At 57.6% G+C, this 19222-nt stretch overlaps 5 protein-coding genes across 5 annotated transcripts; 2 read left to right on the top strand and 3 right to left on the bottom strand.

Moving 5' to 3' along the window:
- Positions 1 to 845: 845 nt before the first annotated feature.
- BAUCODRAFT_63325 (uncharacterized protein) lies at positions 846 to 3497 on the top strand (the record flags this gene model as incomplete). Its single annotated transcript, XM_007674909.1, has 1 exon — positions 846 to 3497. A coding segment is annotated over one exon (2652 nt), but the record flags the coding sequence as incomplete, so codon positions are not given.
- A 1457-nt stretch (positions 3498 to 4954) lies between these two features.
- Positions 4955 to 5461, bottom strand: BAUCODRAFT_43864 (uncharacterized protein; the record flags this gene model as incomplete). The annotated part of the gene is made up of 1 exon (XM_007674845.1): positions 4955 to 5461. A coding segment is annotated over one exon (507 nt), but the record flags the coding sequence as incomplete, so codon positions are not given.
- Positions 5462 to 6103: 642 nt separating this feature from the next.
- On the bottom strand, positions 6104 to 9589 carry BAUCODRAFT_119344 (glycoside hydrolase family 47 protein; the record flags this gene model as incomplete). The annotated part of the gene is made up of 3 exons (XM_007675134.1): positions 6104 to 7048; positions 7256 to 9482; positions 9561 to 9589. The coding sequence occupies 3 exons, from the start codon at positions 9587 to 9589 to the stop codon at positions 6104 to 6106; spliced, it is 3201 nt and encodes a 1066-aa protein (XP_007673324.1).
- Positions 9590 to 9870: 281 nt separating this feature from the next.
- On the top strand, positions 9871 to 12213 carry BAUCODRAFT_30172 (uncharacterized protein). Its single transcript, XM_007674769.1, has one exon. It carries the CDS (start codon positions 10107 to 10109, stop codon positions 12180 to 12182), a length of 2076 nt encoding a protein of 691 aa, XP_007672959.1. The 5' UTR covers positions 9871 to 10106; the 3' UTR covers positions 12183 to 12213.
- A 479-nt stretch (positions 12214 to 12692) lies between these two features.
- Positions 12693 to 19025, bottom strand: BAUCODRAFT_348596 (uncharacterized protein). Its single transcript, XM_007675133.1, has 3 exons — positions 18867 to 19025; positions 14419 to 18816; positions 12693 to 14351 (listed from the first exon to the last, which is right to left on the bottom strand). Exons 2-3 carry the CDS (start codon positions 18623 to 18625, stop codon positions 12808 to 12810), a joined length of 5751 nt encoding a protein of 1916 aa, XP_007673323.1. The 5' UTR covers positions 18626 to 18816; positions 18867 to 19025; the 3' UTR covers positions 12693 to 12807.
- Positions 19026 to 19222: the final 197 nt, after the last annotated feature.

Raw genomic sequence — 19222 nt, 5'->3', positions numbered from 1 at the left:
GGCTTCACTTTCTTGACAAAATCAACTACCGAAGTTTATGCGACTTAACCTCCACCAGAGCGCCAGCCCGTGATATGGCAGATGCCGCAGTCACCAAATGGGCGTGCTGAGATTACGATGCAGGAGGTGGTGTAGTGGGAGGCAAGGGCGCGCGAACACCGCAAGCCATGCGCTCGTATCGGATCGCTGGAACCGACCCTATAGCAGTCGTGCCCGCAAAAGCTTCATCATGCGGTTATCGACAGGGAACTCCTGAAATAGATTTGTGATATGCTCGTAGAACACGAGTTGCCTTTTCTTCAACCGCGAAACAGTGCGCATGCGCAGGCGGCAACGCAACACCATCGTACGCCCGTACACAACAGCGAAAAGGAACGGGGTGAGTTCGTTACAAGCGTCATCATATCTGCAGGAGAGTTGATCCGAGAAAACCTAGTAAATCGGGTTTAGCTTACTCCGCTACTCCCGTCGAAGCTACTGTACGCGGCACTCCCAAAGAAAGCTCACTTAACTTTTTGCTCATTCAATGCGACTCCTTGGAAACCCACGCTCTCACCCCTACCATATCTGTATACAGTGGCTTTGAACAGCGCATTCACACGGTCCTTTCCTGGCAACAACGACGCTAGAGGTACGTTGCATTGTTTATCGTGACAGGTGCCCCGTGCGAAGATGGCGAGACGACGGATCAGATCACGGTCCCTTAGATCCAACGGCTATGGTGGAGAGGCGCGAAACGCTGTCTCTTCCTCTCAGCGACGTGCTCGTAAAGCCATTGACTTCGACTGACCATGTCGTGCTGTCCAACATAGTCTCCCTCCACTTATAATGGCAACTACGACGCAATGAGCGCTCCGCTGCGCAGCGCCTGCCAGGCGCTCATTCTTGTACTCGGCATCCTCTTGCTTCTACCGACGGTCGCCCGCGCCGGCTTCATCAACTTCGACAATTGTTTAGACCAGCAAATTGTCAACTCAAAGCCGCTGCAGCTGCAGTGGATACCGCTATGGGTGGATGCGAAGTTCAATCGATCAACTTATACACTTAATACAACGATATACGGGAATGTGTCGGGACAGCAGTTTGTGGGGACGTACCCTTCACCAACCGACCCGCAGTGGAACGATCCAAGTCAGTCCTTTGGCAAGATTGTGAGCATCGGATCGAGCGGAAACTACACGACGCTGTTGGCCGATTTCAAGGTCTTGACGTACGACGCCTACAATGCCAAGGCGGCGCAGTTCTGTCCGTCTGTTATAAACGGCACATGCCCGCTCGGCCCTTACTTCAACGCCAACGATACCAATCCATACACTCTGCCAGCTTTCTCCATCCAGCATGACTTCGGGGGCACTTACTCCTTTAGCTCGCTTCAAGGCACCATCCGCGTGATCTCGGGCGATACTGGTGCACCGAGTCTGGCATGCGTCAACACGAACATTACGCCGGACCTTGGACCAACGATTTCAGGCTTGCTTACATGGCTACCAGCAGTGATTCTGATTCTCAAGGGCATCTCGACACTGTCCGCTGCCATCTGGTCACCGTGGGGTAGCGCTGATATCTTCCGCTGGAGCAGCAACTACGGCAGAGATCCGGACCAACTTCGCTTGGTCACGCCAGGTTTCGGAGACTGCCTGCAGTATATTCAATTTGTTACCTTGACTGGAGCGCTGTCGCTGCAGTACCCGGGTTTCTATCAGCCAGTTGTGAGCCAGACGAGCTGGTCACTGTTGCTATTCAATGAGAGCTACGTCACTGGCGGCAATGGTACGCAAAGTCTTGTCGATGGGATATACACCTTCAACGGCACCTACGGCATGACAGCGCTGTCTCAACTGATTGGTATGACCTCTGTGGTCGATATCTGGGCGTGTATGGCAATATGGCTTCTGGTTGTGGCTGGAATTGTCGTTTTGCTCTGCCAGCTTGGCTTCTTCGGACGCTGGGTCTACCGGACTGTCACCAACACCACGGAAGAGGATCTCCGTCAGAAGAACTTGCCATTTACGCTGGGCAACTTGATTCGCCTCCTCTTCAACTACTTCATCCTGCCGATTGTCTCACTGAGCTTGTTCCAGCTGGTCATCTCGGCCTACTCGCCCGCCAGTGTGGTAGCCTGCGCTGTCGTCTTACTCGTAATCCTGATCGTGGCGGCCGGCTGGGTGCTCCGCATCATCTTCACCACTAAACCGCGTACCTACCTCTTCGACGACATGCCGACAGTGCTGCTTTACGGACCGCTTTACAACACCTACAGCGACAGCGCGGCGCCATTCGCGCTCGTCCCAGTCCTCATCACCTTCATGCGCGCCGTGGCGCTCGGAGCCGTCCAGCCGAGCGGTATCGGCCAGATCATCGTCCTCGCCATCTGCGAAGTGATTCTCATCCTCACTCTCAACGGCTTCCGCCCCTTTCAAAACCAGACCAGCATGAACTCCTACCATACCTTCTTCGCCATCATACGCCTCATCACCGTACTCCTCTCCATCGCCTTCGTACCCTCACTCAGCGTGAGCGACGCACCCAAGGGCTGGATCGCATACACGATCCTTATCCTCCACGCTTGTGTACTCATTTTCGGCTTCTTTGTGAACTCGCTGCAGACGCTGGTGGAGGTCATAGCGCGCTCCTTCGGCGTTGGCGGAGATTCTCAGACCGGCGCAGTGAGAGGTAGTATCTTGAACTGGCGCATGCTCAAGAACCGCAAGACTCCGCCAGCGAGGGGCGACAGGGGTAGTATGACCAGCAACGCGGCTATTCTACAGGATACGGACGGCAGGAGCGCTTATGCGGGAGGACGCAGCAGGAGTATATCGACGAGCAGTCAGCAACTGCTCAACCAAATGACGGGTGGCGGCGGTGCACCAAGCGTAAATCGGTTGAGTGGGTTTGAGAACTTCTCGAGCGGTGGCGAGCTTGTCAGTTCGCCCAGCGCGGATACGGATAATGGGCAAGGTGGGTTCACTTTCTTGCCTTCTCCGAACGGCGAGGAGTCATTGCAGGGTGTTAAGCCTGGGCTTGTCGAGCGAAAGGATACCGAGCAGTCGTACTATCGGCCTCCCCGACCGAGACGGCTCACCTCAGACTTGTTCGCAACTCCAGGAGGGAAGACCAGGCCAAGCGATAACGGCGACTACCCTTATAAAGATTCGCCGGACCCGACCGCTCACAACAGAGTTAGCAGCTACGAAGGCGGTGGCTTCCCATTCACGCCTGGCCGCGATTCACCCGCTCCTGCGTACTTCCGGGATGCAAGGACTGACTCGGCGGAAAACCTACCGCGCCCGGATTATTCCGTGCGCGAGATGGACCAATACTATCGCGGAGCCGCACTCTCGGACCAGCCGACGAGGAAACTGAAGACTGGTCCTGCTGACCCAGAAGGCCCCGCTGCAAGCGCGCAGGGCTGGTTTCAAAAGCTCGTGTTTGGCGCGAAGGGAAAGCAAAAAGAGCCTACCAAAGGCTTTGAGGTTGTGAGGTCGACGCGGGTTCCACGTCCGCAGCAGCCCGAAGATGGCATGGTCGTGGACAGCCCTGAAGGCATGGAAATGCAACGGAGTCCGCCAATGAGGTTAGATGAAGGACCCTACCAAGACTCGCCCGAAGTGCGGCAGGGCGACTTCCATCAAGCTCATGCTGGAGCGGAACGATTTCTGCGTGCGGATGAAGAGCAGCCGCAACGTGCCTTCAGCTTCGGCTTCGATCGCGCGACTGAGGACATCAACAACCGTCAAGACAGCGTCCGACCAAGCCACGACGCAGGCGCCACCGCGCAAGCCATGCATCCCGGTATGCGCGCCGAACAACCTAGCCTACGCTCCCTCGAGCCTCCCTTCAGGCCCAAGGCCAGCATGGAGTCCGGTAGCGATTATGACCGAGGAGCAGCCCTCACTGACGGAGGTCAATCAGGGAGGCACTCTCCCAGTGACTACGAGCGCGGCGCACCCACGACCGACGGCGGTCCATCAGCGAGGTCCGCGTACCGCATGTCGGACGCCCCGTCCCTCGACCCGATAGAGAGCGTTGGCAGCATCGACCTACCTTCGCGCTTCAACTCCCATCGATCAGCGGGCATTGATGACATGACCGGATCAGACGGTCAGGGTTGGCTAAGAGCGGTGGATAGTCTGACCTGGCGACACGGAGCCGAAACTCCGCCCGCGCCGGTACGACAACCCTCCTACTCAAACGTCTACAACCCCTCTGCCGCTCGTGGCCTTGGTCCCAGTGTTCCGCGGAGAAGCTCAAAAAGGACTCCTTCGCAGGATATCTCTGGTCTGGGTGAGGGACGCGACGGCGAGGCCTTTGAGCACTTCGACGCGAATGGCGGCGGTGGGTTCGACGAGAGGGAGTCTGGGCTGTTGAGTATCCCACCAATGCCAGATGAGCGTCCGGGAAGCTTCGCTAGCGTGAACCACCACCGCGCAGCTGACAGCATCAGTCGGAACAGCTTTGGGGCGAACGCGGCGTTGCAGGGCGCAAGTGCGGAGTTCTTTCCGGAAGGAAGGAGGAGTATGGGGCATTGAGGCGGTTGTCCGCGAGACCGAAGCGGCAAGGCTAGGCTTACCATAGAGTCGCACACTGGTCGACAGCGTGTGATCTTTCTCGAAAGGCTTATGTTGAGTACACGACGGCTGTCCTGTTTAGCGTGGCGTCTGGGTTACGGGACGGATTTTCATCCGAGAGAACGCATTTGTCGATGACGCTTGCATACATAGTATTAACTCAAAGCTCAGGCTTGCACCAGATAGAAACGTGTATTGTATACACCGTGCCATGGCATGAAAGGAAAAACCCGTCAGATCAAACCTCGTGCGGCCCTCCACTGCGCCCACGGCGTCTCCCTCCTCGCCACAACGGCATCCTTCCACTCCCCGATCGGCTTGGTCGTGTCGACAAGCACCAGATCCCCTCCCAAGCACAACGCCCCGCCACAACACGCAAACAGATCGCCAATGGCGAACCCGAGCTTTATCTCAATCAGCGGCAGCTTACTCTTGACTTGCTGCGTGGGGATGTCACCGTAGAACAGACTGAAGTGAGGGCGGTACTCGCTTCTCGCCCACGCCTGCGCCTTGGCCTCGTCGCCACCCAGCACCGCGTCCTTTCTGCAGACCGTGGCGAGTTTGGTCAAATTCGCGTTCGCTTTAGTCGCGATATTGCACTTGCGGAAGAACGGCTCCTCGGCGTGTAGTTCTTCGAGCTCGATAACGACTTCATTGTGCTCCGCTTTGAAATCGGGAAGCTGTAGACTGTCAAGCCATGCTTGTGGCGACTTGTCCCCAAACACCTTCGTGGCGTCGATATCTGATGTGACGGTGACGTGCGGAGGGAAGTGGTTGATCTGGCTGTCGTCGGAGACGAAGATCCGGGGCACGGTCTCGCTGATCAGTTCTTGTGCGGTTTTCGTGAAAGGGCTTGATGCGTGTGGGACGAGCCAGAGCGAGTACCCGGGCATTGCGGTTGTACGAGTTTTACAGGTCGTGGTTCATATCAATCTCGATTTCGATTGACGTGCGCGCGAGAGTACGAGCTTCATCAGTATGTGATGTGATGGTTCGCCTGCTGCTCAGTTTGGTTCAGAGACACCCGCTCGGCCGAAGATCACATGAGGGGATCAGCGACTGGGCGTGGTGTGGAGGGCAACGAGCTCAGCATTTCTGCCTTGAGTGATTGGATCGTGCAAACAAGTCACTCAGCTTGTACGCCAGAACGGATCGTCAAGGCAAGTGTCGAGCATCCGAGTAGCGTCCGCAAAACGCATGAATACCAGGGACTTTCACGGATCCATATCGCCCCACGGACACACGCCTCCAAGGACAAGCGTTTGGGTCAGGCAGGCGGGAAGGCATATTGACGCAGATTGACGGGTGCCTCCATTGATTTCTATCTCCACGTACAAGCATTCACCTAGTTGTCTGGGCTCAAGCTGGACGAACAGAAGCGTGTATTCTGGAGTGAACGAGGCCTTCACGAGCCCGCACAAGATAGTCCTTCCTCCACAACCATGATGTAAATGGCATATCCTAGCAGACCCCAGCCTTCGCGCGTGTTCTACCATGCAAAGACCAGATACGCCACCCACCCAATGCTGTACAACTCAAAGCATGATCAGATTCCCAATCGGCACGCCCATACTCTCAAACCAATACCGTCTCTTCACCGCAAACCCGGCCCTCAGCTCCTCTCCTCCCTCTCCTCCCTTCCCCCCAGCATCCCCCCATGAATCCGCCACCTCCCCCATCTCCCTCTCCCTCCCCGTCTTCGGCGCAACAACATCAACCCCGCCCCCCACATCAACAACCCCCACCGCCGCCGCCGCCGCGCGGAAAACCCGCACGTTCCCCTCACTCCCCTCAACCATGACCATGCCCAACGGCCACCTCCGCTCAAACCCACTCCTAGTCTTCTGAACGTGCTCAAGCAAGGGCCTGATCAGTCCACTCCCACTCCCATTCCCACCACCATCGCCATCACCATCCCCACCTTCCCTACCAGCCCGTTCACCTTCCGTTAGAGCCTCCGGCACCGACAGAATGACCACGAGCTGCAACCCCGTCGCACTCGGGGCGGAAGAAGGGATATTCGCCAGTTTGTCGCCGAAGCTGCACTCCCCGCGTTTGATGACGAGGATGTTGTAGTTTTTCGTGATGGCGGCGGGGAGGCGGTGGGAGCAGAGCGTGCTGTCTAGGTAGAAGATTGTGGGGTGTGAGAGGGAGCCGGGGGGGAGGGTGAGGGGATCCGCTTCCGGGTCGACGTTGGAGGGGTCGATGGTGGGGTAGAAGAAGGAGGGCAGTGGTGCCGCGCCCGGGCCTGTGGGGAGGATGGCGGGGATGAGGTGGCGGGTGAATTTCTGCTGCGGTTGGCCTTGCGGTTGCTGTGTCTCTTGCTGTTGCTGTTGCTGTTGCTGCTTCGGTGTCGCTGCTGATGATCCCGCTGCTGATGATGCTGCTGCTGGTGCCGCTGGCGCCGCGGTAGGTCGAGCCATACCGCTATACCCCGGACTCGCAGCAGCGAGGAGATGGGCAAACACCCCCTCCAAATCCTCCCAACTAAGCTGCTTGCTGTCGCCGTTGCCATCCTGCACCACCGCACCGAGCGGGTGAAGCGTGTCATTCTCATGCCGTATCAGCCGGTCCTTCCCCTCCTTCCGCTCCTCGTCCCCCTCCTCCTCCAGCGGCTGCGAGCCACCCTCCGACGACAAATCGACAGGCACATCAACAACCAAATCAACCATCTCCCCATCCCTCACCCTCCGAAACCGCTCATCCCCCACCGCAACCCCCCTCAACGCCTCCCCACTAATCAACACCTTCTCATCCCTCCCCAACGCCCAATTAGCAATCCCCTGGATCCTATACTCCGCACCAGCGCCAGCACCAACTACAAACCCCTCCACTCCCGCCACGCCACCACTCCCTCCACCGCCATGCTGCACCATACTCAACCGCACATTCGACAGACTACTAACCACCACCCCCTCCGCCACCTTCCTCAATGCGCCCAGCGGCACCAATCCCTTCGCCGCCACCACGTCATCCGCCGGACTCAAGTTGGGGAAGGTGAGGGTGCTGATTTTCGCCTCTTGCATCGCGCTACTGACTCCCCCCGGGGGAATGAGGTTCGCGGGGAGAGTCCAGGGGTAGAAAGTGTAGTTAGTCGGGCTTCGGACGTCGGCGAGGGAGATTCCGGGGCTGTGCGGGGAGGTTTCGAGGAGAGGGGAGGAGCGGGTGGCGGTGACGGGGACGAGGTGGAGTTGGGCGAGGGCGGCAGCGTGGAATAGATCTGCTCGGTTCGCCACATTGCTCACCGTAAGCGGCAGTGGCGGGGAGGGAGATGGACAAGTCGGCGCGACGGCGTCGGAATGCAGTGTGATGCCGTCCGAGGAAGAAGCCTGCCGGAGAGCGTCCGGGATGACGAGCGGATGCCCTTCTGTCGTGAAGACTACTGGTCGATCGCCGCGGTTCAGCGGATGCCCCGGCGTGAAAAGAAGGTAAAGATACTTGGCCGTCTCCCCCAAGAAGAAACTCTCCATCCGATCCCTCTGCTCGCCACTCGTTACGTCGCCCAAATCAGCCCAACCGCATTTAGTCCAACATCGTCGTCGGATATCCCTCAGCGCCATCTCGCCCACGTGGAGATACCACGGATCCCGCGTGGCTTGGTAGAGATAGTATGTTGATTCGATGAATTCTGGTCGGCCGGCCCAGTGCTTGAAGGAAGGGTCGATGAAGGAGTTGTGCGCCATCCAGCGTTCTGGCAAAGCGGAGTAGCGCGTCCAGAGTGCGGCGTAGAGGAGGTGGGATTCGATGGCTTCTTCTAGTTCGCCTGCTAGGACTAAGAGGCCGGGGTAGTAGGCGGAGAGGTTGTCGATCCAGGTATACCTTGGCGCGCCCGTCAAGAGGTCGGTGGGAGCGTAGTAAGGGTGCTTTTCGATGCCGGAAGAGCGGTAGACGTGGCGTTTTATACTCGAGTGTGCTTCTGTCCACGCTTGCAGAAAGCTGGAGGGGCCGTGGAGAGCGGTGTTGTTTGTGTCGAAGGGGAGACCGGACAGGAGGATGGAGGATTTGAGGGCGTACTCGAAGAAGCTGTCGATGCCCGCTCCGATGCCCGCGAGTGGCGGCATGGTCCACTGCCCGCTTTCGGCGTCAATACCGCCGCCGATTAAGCCTACGGCGCTGCGCCGGTTCCAGACGGCCCAGAAGGCGGTTTTGGCGAGGTGCTCGAAGCGGGTGTCGCCCGTCAGACGGCTGAGGGTGCTGAACTCGAGCACAAGGCTGCCGGCGCCCGCGGAGCAGGTCTCGGTGATGTCGCGCGGATTGGATGAGGTGCCGTCCAGGCGGCAGACGCCTTCTTCGGCGTCACGGTAGAAAGGGATGCCGTGACGGAGGTTGACGCGAGGGTACGGGAGGCCAGTTGGTGTGGTGAAGGCGGGGAGGAGGCGGGAAGCGAGGTCGTGAGCCAAAGCAAGAAGCTGGTTGCTGTATCTAAATCCAGCGGGCCAGGGGATGGTAGCATTGCCGTGCTTGTCTGTCGTCCATGCCGGAGTGTAACCGGTGATGGGAAGCTCGCCAATAGCGAAGAGATGCGCGCTTAGCAACCCACCGACGCCGCGGATGGTGGTTTCGAAGACTTGCACCTTGCTGTCCAGATCAAAGCCGCAGGCTCGTTTCCCGCAGCGGCCTCCCTCCGTGCCGTCACCGTACAGCTCCACAAGCGCTCTGACCCCATTCTGAAAGCCGGTGAGGGCTTGCCTGGCGTGCTTCGGGTTGTCATCGCTCGCGAGGATCGCCAGTGTCGACAGCGAGTCAATCAATGTGACACTGTAGTTGCCCAAGACATCATTCAGGCCTATATCTGTCGGATCGTCGCGATTCCGCGTCTGTGGTTGGCAAGAGATGGGCTTCAATTCGTCCTCGGGAAAGGCATGGTTCATGTAGTTGTCGAAGCCATGCCAGAAGAGGTGTTTAGCGTCATCGCTAACCTCACCATCCCGCCGTCAGTAAGTGGTCACGTGTTCCCATCTGGTCGTCGTCGTCGTCGTCTTATTCACTCACCGGAGTGTGGACAAGAGGTCATCGGTCATGCAGCGAACGGGTATCGCTAGCCCGGCTATAAGCAGCAGTGCGATGTAGAGTGGCCATAACTGCGTAGTCGGGGATGGTACGCTGGCCGGGGAATACAGAAGCATGGAGGGGGCGCGGTCGCGGTCATCGAGGCGCGGCCGTCAACTGCATGTGGTTATGGTGAGCTTGTCGCGCGACCACCATGTGACTCGGACCGTGGTCGCTATCGTCACGCGACTGCACAGGGGGCGTTGTGAAGAATTAAAAGTGAATGCTTGACGTAACATCAGTCCTCTTCGTTCTGTTGCATGTGAATGTCTTGGCAAACGATATGTCTGCGGAGTTTGGCGGAGGTGAAGCTTGCAGGTTCCATCGGGGCAACAGTGCAGAAGACGAGGAAGCTGCGAACCATCCATCATCGAGTCACGTGCGTGAACAGCATTCAAGAAGCGCATGTCTGTCATGATGGAGGCATGAAAAGCAATGCGCAGGCAGTCGCATCAGTACAGTATTGAACAGGTATAACGCATAATAGAAATGCTGTCCCGCGTGGCTCTGAGAGCCATCCGGCCCTCTTCCACCTCCCTGCGCATCTGCCACCACACACTCCCCGCAACCGCATTACGGATACGAACATACGCCGACCGGCCGAAGCGACCACCTCCACCTCCACCACTCGGCGCTGGCAGACCTCCACCGAGAGCGACGTCTTCCCCCCCTCCACCACCTCTCCCCAGCTCTACCGGGCAAGCACGACAGACGAGTCCAGGCACGAGCTTGCCCCAAGACCAGACATGGAAGGCGCAAGATGGCATCAAGCTTGGCGGTCCGGCGGGGGCAGCGGCAGGAGCAGCAGCGGGAGCGGGCAAGCAAGATTTGGGTCCGGCATTGAACACGTCCAGCGATGACCCGAACGCGATGCCTTCATCCACGTCAGCCACAGAGAGTATGAGCCAGCCCCGGTCACCAGCGACATCAGCAGCAATGCCAAGTGCGGCCAATGAGGCGAATCGAAGGGAAGATGTGGCGCGCATGACCACATCGGTGGACGGCACGCGACCGCAGGACGCCAGTATCAGCCAGGCTCCACTGGATGAGGAAGGCAAGACGCAAGAGCCACTGGCGCAGAAGGCAGACGTGGACGAGCCGACGGCAGGCAGCATCAGAGACCGGGTGCACGATGCCCAAGCCAAGGCGGAGAACACGCCTCCTCCGCCCGAAAGCGAGGCAGCAGACCCACCACCACAACAGCCCCTCCCCGACCTACGGCAAGGCATCCCAAGCACCTTCGACTTCGAGTTCGGCGCGGGACGTAATCAACAACAACAGCAGCAACGCGACAATATCCAATCGGAAAGACCCTCCGAGCAACAAGAAGGCGTAGACGTCACCACCACCCCGCCGCGAGAAGACCAACGCGAGCGCGAACAACGTGACTACGACCGCTCCGCCTACGAAACCTCCCTCGACCGCCGCCGCGCCGCAATGGCCAATTGGCTCTACGCCGGCCTCCTCTTCTCCGTCCTGGCGGGGGCCTTCTATCTCGCCCGCCCCTACGACATGCGGGAAACCGCGCCCTCCCACCTCGCCCCCGACGACGCCACCGGCTGGAGCCCGCGCAAACTCTACGCCCGCATGCGCGCCCGCCTCGGCTCGCAGGTGGGCTATTACACCGAGCCCACCTTCCCGAAACTCCTCCCCGATATCCCCGAAGCGCAACGGCAGCCTTACACTCTGGTCCTGAGTTTGGAGGATCTGATGATCCATTCCACGTGGGATCGCAAGCATGGCTACCGCACCGCCAAACGGCCCGGGATCGACTACTTCATCCGCTATCTCTCCCAATACTACGAGCTCGTCCTCTTCACCTCCGTGCCCCTCTCCATCGCCGACCCGGTCATCAAAAAGCTAGACCCCTACCATTTCATCATGTGGCCGCTGGGCCGGGAAGCGACGAAGTACGAAGGCGGCGAGTACGTCAAAGACCTCTCCTACCTCAACCGGCCGCTCAGCAAAACCATCATCATCGACACGGAAAAGGGCCACGTGAAGAACCAGCCGGAGAACGCGATCGTCCTGCCGAAATGGAGCGGCGACCCCAAGGACGCCCACACGGGCGACCTCGTCCGCCTGATCCCCTTCCTGGAGTACGTGGCGACGATGAGCACCGACGACGTGCGCCCCGTCCTGAAATCCTTCGAGGGCAGCGACATCGCCGCCGAATTCGCCCGCCGCGAAGCGCTCGCGCGCGAGAAATTCCTCGCGCAACTCCACGCCGAACGCGCCAAACGGCCCGCCTTCTCCATCGGCTCCCTCGCCTCCGGGCTCGGGGTCAAGAATGCCGGGATGATGGGGGGCGGCATGGTGTTGGCGGACGGACAGTCGGTGGCCGAGGGCTTGGCGAAGGGGAAGATGTTGTCGGATCAGATCCGCGAGCAAGGGCAGAAGCAGTACGAGGCGATTGAGCGGCAGATTGCGGAGCACGGGGCGCAGTGGTTGAGGGAGGAGGAGGAGGAGCAGAAGCGCATGATGGAGGTGCAGATGCGGGATATGAAGAATGCGCCGGGCGGGTGGATGGCCGGTGTATTCGGTGGTGGGGCGAAGAAAGAGTGACGGTCCTAACTATATGGTGGGTAGTGGCGGGAGTGAGACGGAATCTTCGCTCTGTTTTTGTAGGGATACGTGTATGCATCGAGCAATGGCGTTCGGGTGAGTTGAAAGCAATGGGAAGGTTGAACGCGTAGAGGCGTTGTTAAGCAAGCCGGCAAGCGAGCCTGTGAAGATGTTCGACAGTGTGTACAACATCAGATCATCGAAACACAGTCTCTGTAGCTTCCATGAGCGTTACAGTGGCACCAGCTGGGTCGGTAGCATACTGGCAGACTGGCTTCGCTCCCGTGGCGGACCCAAAGGCATAATATCAAAGAAACCGCACCCCAGGTTGTGCACCGCTTGAGGTATATGTAAGAGCGGTGGCGTTCGGGTAACGGAGTAACGTATCGACACATCCATGCGACAAGGCGACGCGAGTTTTCTCCGTGCGTCGCCAAAGGATGACTTTTGCAGCGACTAAGCACCTCCTCATAACAATTCCATCTTCGCGGTCAACACTACGCTTCGCAAGAACTGCTGTCCTCATCCTCTCAACTCCATCGCAATCAAGTCCCTCTCTGCCACGCACAAAGCTAGCCTTCCTCCTCCAAGCCCCTCGATCCCTTTCTTTTCCACAGCCTATATATTACAACTGCATGCCACCAAACTGCCTCTCAATATCCCCCGCCCTCTCCACGCCCTCCGTCGGCCGATGATGCTCGCCACCAATACCCGCCCCACACGCCGGACACCGGGCGAGTTGCATTGGCATGCCGCACTCGCCGACGGTGAAGGGATGGCCGTTCGCACACCGATACCAATGCCCCGTTCCGTGGAACTCCCTCGCCATCACTTCGACCACCATCCGCATCTCACCCGCCGACAAGCCCTCGTTCAGCATACGGCGTACGTCGACGATCTCATCACGGAGTCCCCTCGTAGGATTCACGGCTTCACCGTTGAAGCGGTTGCGAATCTCCTCGGCATCGCGGAGGTGCTCCAGCGCCCCTTGGTTGAGCGCGTCGTTGCGTAATTGCAGTCCAGGTTTCTCTTCTTCGGCATTGTAGTCGTACGTTCCGCATTGCATGGCAGCGAAGCGGGCCCAGAAGATAAGGCTCTGGACGCCCTCGCGGACACTGTGCGATGCCACTGCTTCGTGGGCCACTTCGTCGCATTGCGCGCGGTTGTGGGAGAAGTCGACCTGAAGTATGCCTTTGATTTTGCCAGCGGTAGTCCTGTCGTGCATCTTCATGACATCCGTGATGATTACCAGGTCAGTCTGGATAAGCAGGCAAACAGCCTGAAGACGCTCACGCATCTGAAGCATGTCGTGGGAGAAGCTGAACTCGGCGATTTCGGCTCCAGTGTTCTGGCGCCTCACAGTCTCTACGGAGTCGCGCACCCGCTGGTACGGCTGCTCTTCTTGGCGTACTCTGTCAGCGAAGGCTTTGATGTTGCTGCGGAGTGTGAAAAGCTTGCGATACCGGTTGCTCGTCTTGAGACGCTTTATGTACTTGACCTGGTCAGACGGCGAGCCATTAAGCCTGATGTCCTGATGCGGCTTTCTCACTGTATCCAGTGTCACTAGAAGCGACTCATGCTCCTCAGAAAGACGAGCAGTGAGATCAGCGTAGGTCTGGTCGGACCATGCCTTGAGCTTCTTCGCGCTCTCGTCCAGCAAAGCACGCCTCACGATGCGTCCATAACGAGCAATGTTGCGAAGCGAGCCCCTGCAACTTGGGCACACCTTGACCTCAGCTGAAGAGAATGGTTCCACGCTCTCATTCAATGCGAGAACGGTGCCTTGCTCGTCCAGCACGTAGTGGTTCTGCATGAACATCGCCCCATCCATGGTGTCGACTCTGAAAATGTGACCGCACGCAGCGAAGATGCATGGGTAGAGGTCCAGGTCAGTCTCGCCGTATGTCTCCATCATGATCATGTCGACAATCTGCTCTTTAATCTCGTTGGAAGCGCAACTCTGGCAGAACTTTGCATCCGGGCACACTTCACCGCAGAGGGACGGGCATTGGCAGCCGCAAGCCAGCAGCAGCTCACAGCGTTGAGAGCACGGTAGCCAATCGCACGGGGCCGAGCACGGTAATTTGCACCGAGAGTGCGGGCAGCGCGAACCACAACGAGGCTCAATGCATGGCGCACAAGGCTCAGAGCACTTCTTGCTGCATCGACCTAGAGTCCACTGATGTTAGCAGCGTCTCGACAATGGCTGAATGGATATCGTCATTGATGTTCGTACCATGAATGCATTGATTATCACAAGGGGCAACACAAAGCGGACAAGGATCCTCTCCGTGGCATGTTGCATTGCATCGATGGCTGCAGGTGCTGTAATCCCGGTTGCAGACTTGCTTACAAGCCCCGTGCTTGACGTGAACAGGGCCTCCATCATTTGCATCTTTAGAGCGGCACTTCCAGCATGCCTTCTTACACGGGTGGCCGCACTCTAACAAGGAACCGCAGATTGCAGGGCAGCGGTATTCAGGTTGTGCAACGTCGACGTAGCAGGGCACAGTCACATTATGATTGCAACCCGGCACCGTCCGCTTCACCAGTACGTCGCACAGCACCTTCGAAGAGTCTTGATGCTGAAAGCAGGGTAAAGCGTCTGTATGGTGACCACATCTGAGAATGAGATCAATGCCTTCAACCAGCTCTTCACACTGCGGTGGACAAGAATCGCCGCATACTCGCGGGCAGTTATGGGAACAGCCTGCTTTGGGGCGCGTGCAAGGCTTCATGCAGTAGACTGCTTGGTGAAGCATGTCAGCGTGGCATTTACTCACACATGCGTGTCCACAATGCAGCATGTTCGTGCAGGGAAGGTCGCAGCCAGCCTCGGGCGACAAGCGAACGAAGTCGTCCGGGTTTCTGACAACAATAGGAGTCTGGGGGTGCCGTGGGCAGCACAGTCCAAGGTCGTCGCCGAAATTCCCGTCCGTGCGGAAAAGGTCAAGAACTTCCGCCCACATGGGTACCTCAGCCATAGTGTCGGCGTTACCGATTATGTAGAGTCCGTGCTTGGCTCGCGAGAGAAGGACATTGATTCGGTTGGAAGTTCTGAGGAAGCCGGGCTTGTTTATGTCGTTGGATCGAACCAGGGACACGACCACGACCGTAGCCTCCTCTCCTTGGAAGTTGTCCACAGTGGCAACGCGTAAGGCCTGCAGCAAAGAGCCTCGAGCGATAGATGCACGGCGAACAACTGCATCATCCTCCGTCACCGCCTCCAGGCTACCGTCACCCTCCCTCTGTAACTCTTCGACATCTCGCTCGTTCAAAACGATGTGAAACGCGGAGCTCAGCTTTTGCCGGAGCTTCCGGAGTTGCCCCAGATAGGGCGTGATGATCGCGATCTCTTCCGATCGGTAGACACCCTGTTGCACGAGATGCTTTGCAACGCCGGCCACCATCTCCACTTCATACTCGTTGGTATGAGACATGGATGGGCCAACACCAGCGTCCTCCTCGTTCTCTTTGTGTGCGTGATTCAGCCAGAACGTACGCTTGCGCATGCCAACCACATCCGGGTAGGTGGCTACCAATGGTGCGTCTTGTAACTGCGGGTAGATCGTCTTCCGAACAAGTTGAGAAATTGACGGATGCATGCGTCTCTGGACATTCAGCGTGGAGAATGGCAGCGGCTGAGCCTTGAGGTCTTTGGGCTCCACAAGCCGCTCAAACAGCGATATGTCGAGTGAGTACTGGGCGCCACTCCTACTTTCGCACGACAAGTCATAAGACTGGATATGAGGCCGTAATTGGCAATGGTCTCCAACGAGAACGGCATGCTCGATTGAAGGCAAAAGAGCGGTCAGTAGATGCGACTCCAGCACCTCGCCGGCCTCCTCACACACGAGCACCTTTGCACCAGTTTTGCGGAGGAGACCAAGGTGACGCGCCAGCCCGCTCGTGGTAAGCCCAATTAGATTGGCTTGCTGTAACACACGGAGGTCCAGGTCAGACCTGATGATGTCCAGCTTGCTTTTGTGCTCATTGTACTCTGCGAGTGCTCTCCGCAGCTTATCTTGCAGATCGCTGGCAATCTCTTGCATCCAGGAAGTGTAGACAAGACGGCGCTCTTGCCCAGTCATGCTGTGGACGTGCACTCCAGCCAGCTGTCCGGCTGAGCGAGGGTTGTTATCGCCCCATGGAGCACCTCTCAACCACTTCTGAAGTGGGGTGTTGTTGCGGGTATATTCCACAGTCTGCCAACCCTCCTCGTCCGTTTCACTGAACAACAAGAAGAAATCATCCGGATGATAGTATTTGAGATGCTCGCTCATCATTCCTTCATCACCAAGGCGGCCGAGACTGACTAGGAGACGGTTGATCTCCCTGGCATCGTCATCAACCATCTTCGTGAAAGCGAATCGATCTTTCTTCTCTGTCTTCGTCAAATCGAGGCACTGGACGACAGCCCTTAGATTCAGATCTCTGAGACGCTCAGGCTTTGATGATCCTCCGATACGAACTATGTTGGGAAACCCTTCTTCTGCGAGGCGCTCAAGACCCTGATCTAAAGCATGGTTGGTGAAGCAGACCCAAATGATGGGCCCGAGGCTTCCGGCAGCTTTGTTACCGAGCAGTATCTTGGCAAGCTGAAGTACCGTCCAGCTCTTGCCCGTGCCAGGCGGCCCTCGTATCAGCGCCAAACTGCGGGACAGCGCGGAAATTATTGCCCTAGCTTGACTATGGTCGAGCGAAGATTTGGAGGTAAGTTCGGCGGTCGCGGCCTCGATGTCTTCTCCAGGAGTGAAATGGAAGGGAGTCCCATGATGAGTGATTCCAGAAAGATCGTAACGGAACCCAGGCCTTGTAGCGTACGTTGGTGGATCAACGTCGACTTCTCGATTGGGATTTGTTGGTGTTGAAACAGGTGCAAGAATATGACGAAATGGTATGTCTTCTGGCGACTTGCTCATGTGTTGCATGGCTTCAAGCGTGGGCTTGAAAGCCGGTAGTATGACGCCAGGAAATTCGACAAGCGAAAGCTCCTCACTGCCGTCTCCGAAGGTATGATCGAGCATTGGGAAGATATCCAATTGTTGCACAGGGCGGGCAATCACGTGTGCTCGCTCCTTCTCCGCATGAAGGTTGTACTCCTCATGGAGTGTGACAATCTTCTCTCCAGTCTGCATGTCCTTCTTGCTAGAATTCGGCTCCGGGACAACAACCAGGAATATAGCCTCACCCGCAGAGTTGAGTAGGCAAACCAGAGCTTCATTTCCCAAGCGCTTAGAGCTCTGCCACCACTCGCGGCGCTGTTGCTCACTTGTTGACCAGAGAGTTGACGGCTGGTCGAAACCCAGAGCGAATTGCATGCCGCCGTGGGCGTCGAAGGTAACGTCCAAGACGACGACATTCTGGTAAACAAATGTCCGCGCTCCTTGGCGCTTACGCTGGTGGCCGCCGTTCTGCGCCTGCGGATTCTGCAGTCTCTCCAATTCAATTTTAGCGCTGTCGCGCAATTGACCAACGGTGTCTTCACGCAGCAGACGAAAGTGGATATCGAGGAGACCCTCGAGCCCGCCAAGGTGTAGTTCGCGGGGGTCTGCCAGAGGTAGGTATTCCGTACGAGAGCTCTCGATCTCTTGCCGCGTAGAAAGGACGGAGATGTTGCAAATGTTCTCATTGTCATTGTCGTGCCTTGGGCCATCGTCGGACAAAGCACCAGGACGCTCGCGCGCTAGCTCGAAGGTGAACCGCGGGCCTGCGGTCCCATTCTGGCCTTGATTCTCTGCAAGTGCTTGGCCGAGGCCTAGCCTTTGGTTGACACGAGAGAGGTACTTCCGAGCCGCAGACATGTAGTATTGAACGCCATCGGGAACGTCTTGACCGATGACGACTGCGATCATCTCTGCCACTGTCTTCAAGCCGTCATGTACCTGTGCTTGCGTGTTGACTTCCACGAGTTTGTGCAGTGCTATCACAGTCGTCTCGATGCCATCGATCGCAGCTGTGTTTGGAGCGTTGCCGTTGGTGGGATCCGTGAGACCAAGACATTGCAAGTGCTTTACCGCGGCAGAAAAGAGCGCTGCAGCACGTTGACCGTCACCACCGTATAGGACGTTGTAGATAGTCATCAGGCGCTGTTCAAGAAGGAGTGAAGCCATGACGTTCTTGTGTGTGATGGCTTTCAAGAAAGGTAGAATCTGGCCGTTGAACAAGCGGCTCAGCTGAGCGTCGTCCAAGTCATCGTAGTGCTGCTCACTGACTTCCTTTATCCGCACACAGCCGCCTGCAGAGGCGAGCAGAGCAATGACTTCCTGCATCGAGCCCACCTCACCGCTGGCGAAGGTGGCGGGCTTGCTGAAAGAACTTGGGCAGAGCCGGCCCCAACTTGCGTGGTGGGCCACGTGCGAGAATCTCAGGGGTTGGAATCTGGTAACGCCACTCTGTGAACTCCCTCGCAGTCGTGGATAAGGTCGCAGTAGTACTGCCATTGACGCCTAGCGTAGCTCGTAGAAGGTCAATGTCTTCTTTGGCGTGAGAGTACGTGCATTGCTGGCCCCTCCTACAGGTGCCCGTCAGAAACGGCTCGCATGCCCTGCGCTTGAAGTTCGGGTTGATGACATGCGCGTATTTGCAGTCCTTGCCGTTCTTGCAGGCACCGACCTGAAAGAAGCGACAGGGCCTGTTCGCGTCAGCCAGCTTTCTACACGTCATCAAGGGGCAAGGACTCACCACCCGCCATCTTTTCCTTCTCTATCACCTCTCACTCTCAACAAGATACCGGGGGATGTGAGCTGGTAGAGGTGCGAGGTTGATCATTGAGCTGTAGAGGCGGTGCGTCAGCTGTATTTGTCCGCCAGGCTGAAACCGTGCGTCAAAACTGTTTCGGTAAGCTTGTTGCTCGAAGCAAATCTCCAACACACCAAGCGCTATCGCTGTGTCACTCTTGTGTTCAGGAGTGCAGCAGTGCAAGTACCAAATTCGACACATGCGCACAGATTAGTGGGGACGTCTCGGAAACGCCAAGCTCTACAAACGGAAAGCACGAGCCCCACTTTCCTTGCGAGACGCCGTTCTGTAGTTCGTGG

This window comes from Baudoinia panamericana (genome assembly GCF_000338955.1).
Source record: "Baudoinia panamericana UAMH 10762 unplaced genomic scaffold BAUCOscaffold_2, whole genome shotgun sequence".
Lineage (NCBI taxonomy): Eukaryota > Fungi > Ascomycota > Dothideomycetes > Mycosphaerellales > Teratosphaeriaceae > Baudoinia > Baudoinia panamericana.
The sequence above is the reverse complement of the archived record's forward strand: the minus strand, read 5'-3'. Positions and strand labels throughout refer to the sequence as shown.

Bases quoted from the DNA above. Each gene is read 5' to 3' on its own strand.
- BAUCODRAFT_30172 (XM_007674769.1), top strand. From the start codon at position 10,107: ATGCTGTCCCGCGTGGCTCTGAGAGCCATCCGGCCCTCTTCCACCTCC.
- BAUCODRAFT_348596 (XM_007675133.1), bottom strand. From the start codon at position 18,625: ATGGCAGTACTACTGCGACCTTATCCACGACTGCGAGGGAGTTCACAG. The intron at 14,352-14,418 runs GTACGAACATCA...AGTGGACTCTAG, and splicing joins TGATAATCAATGCATTCATG to GTCGATGCAGCAAGAAGTGC.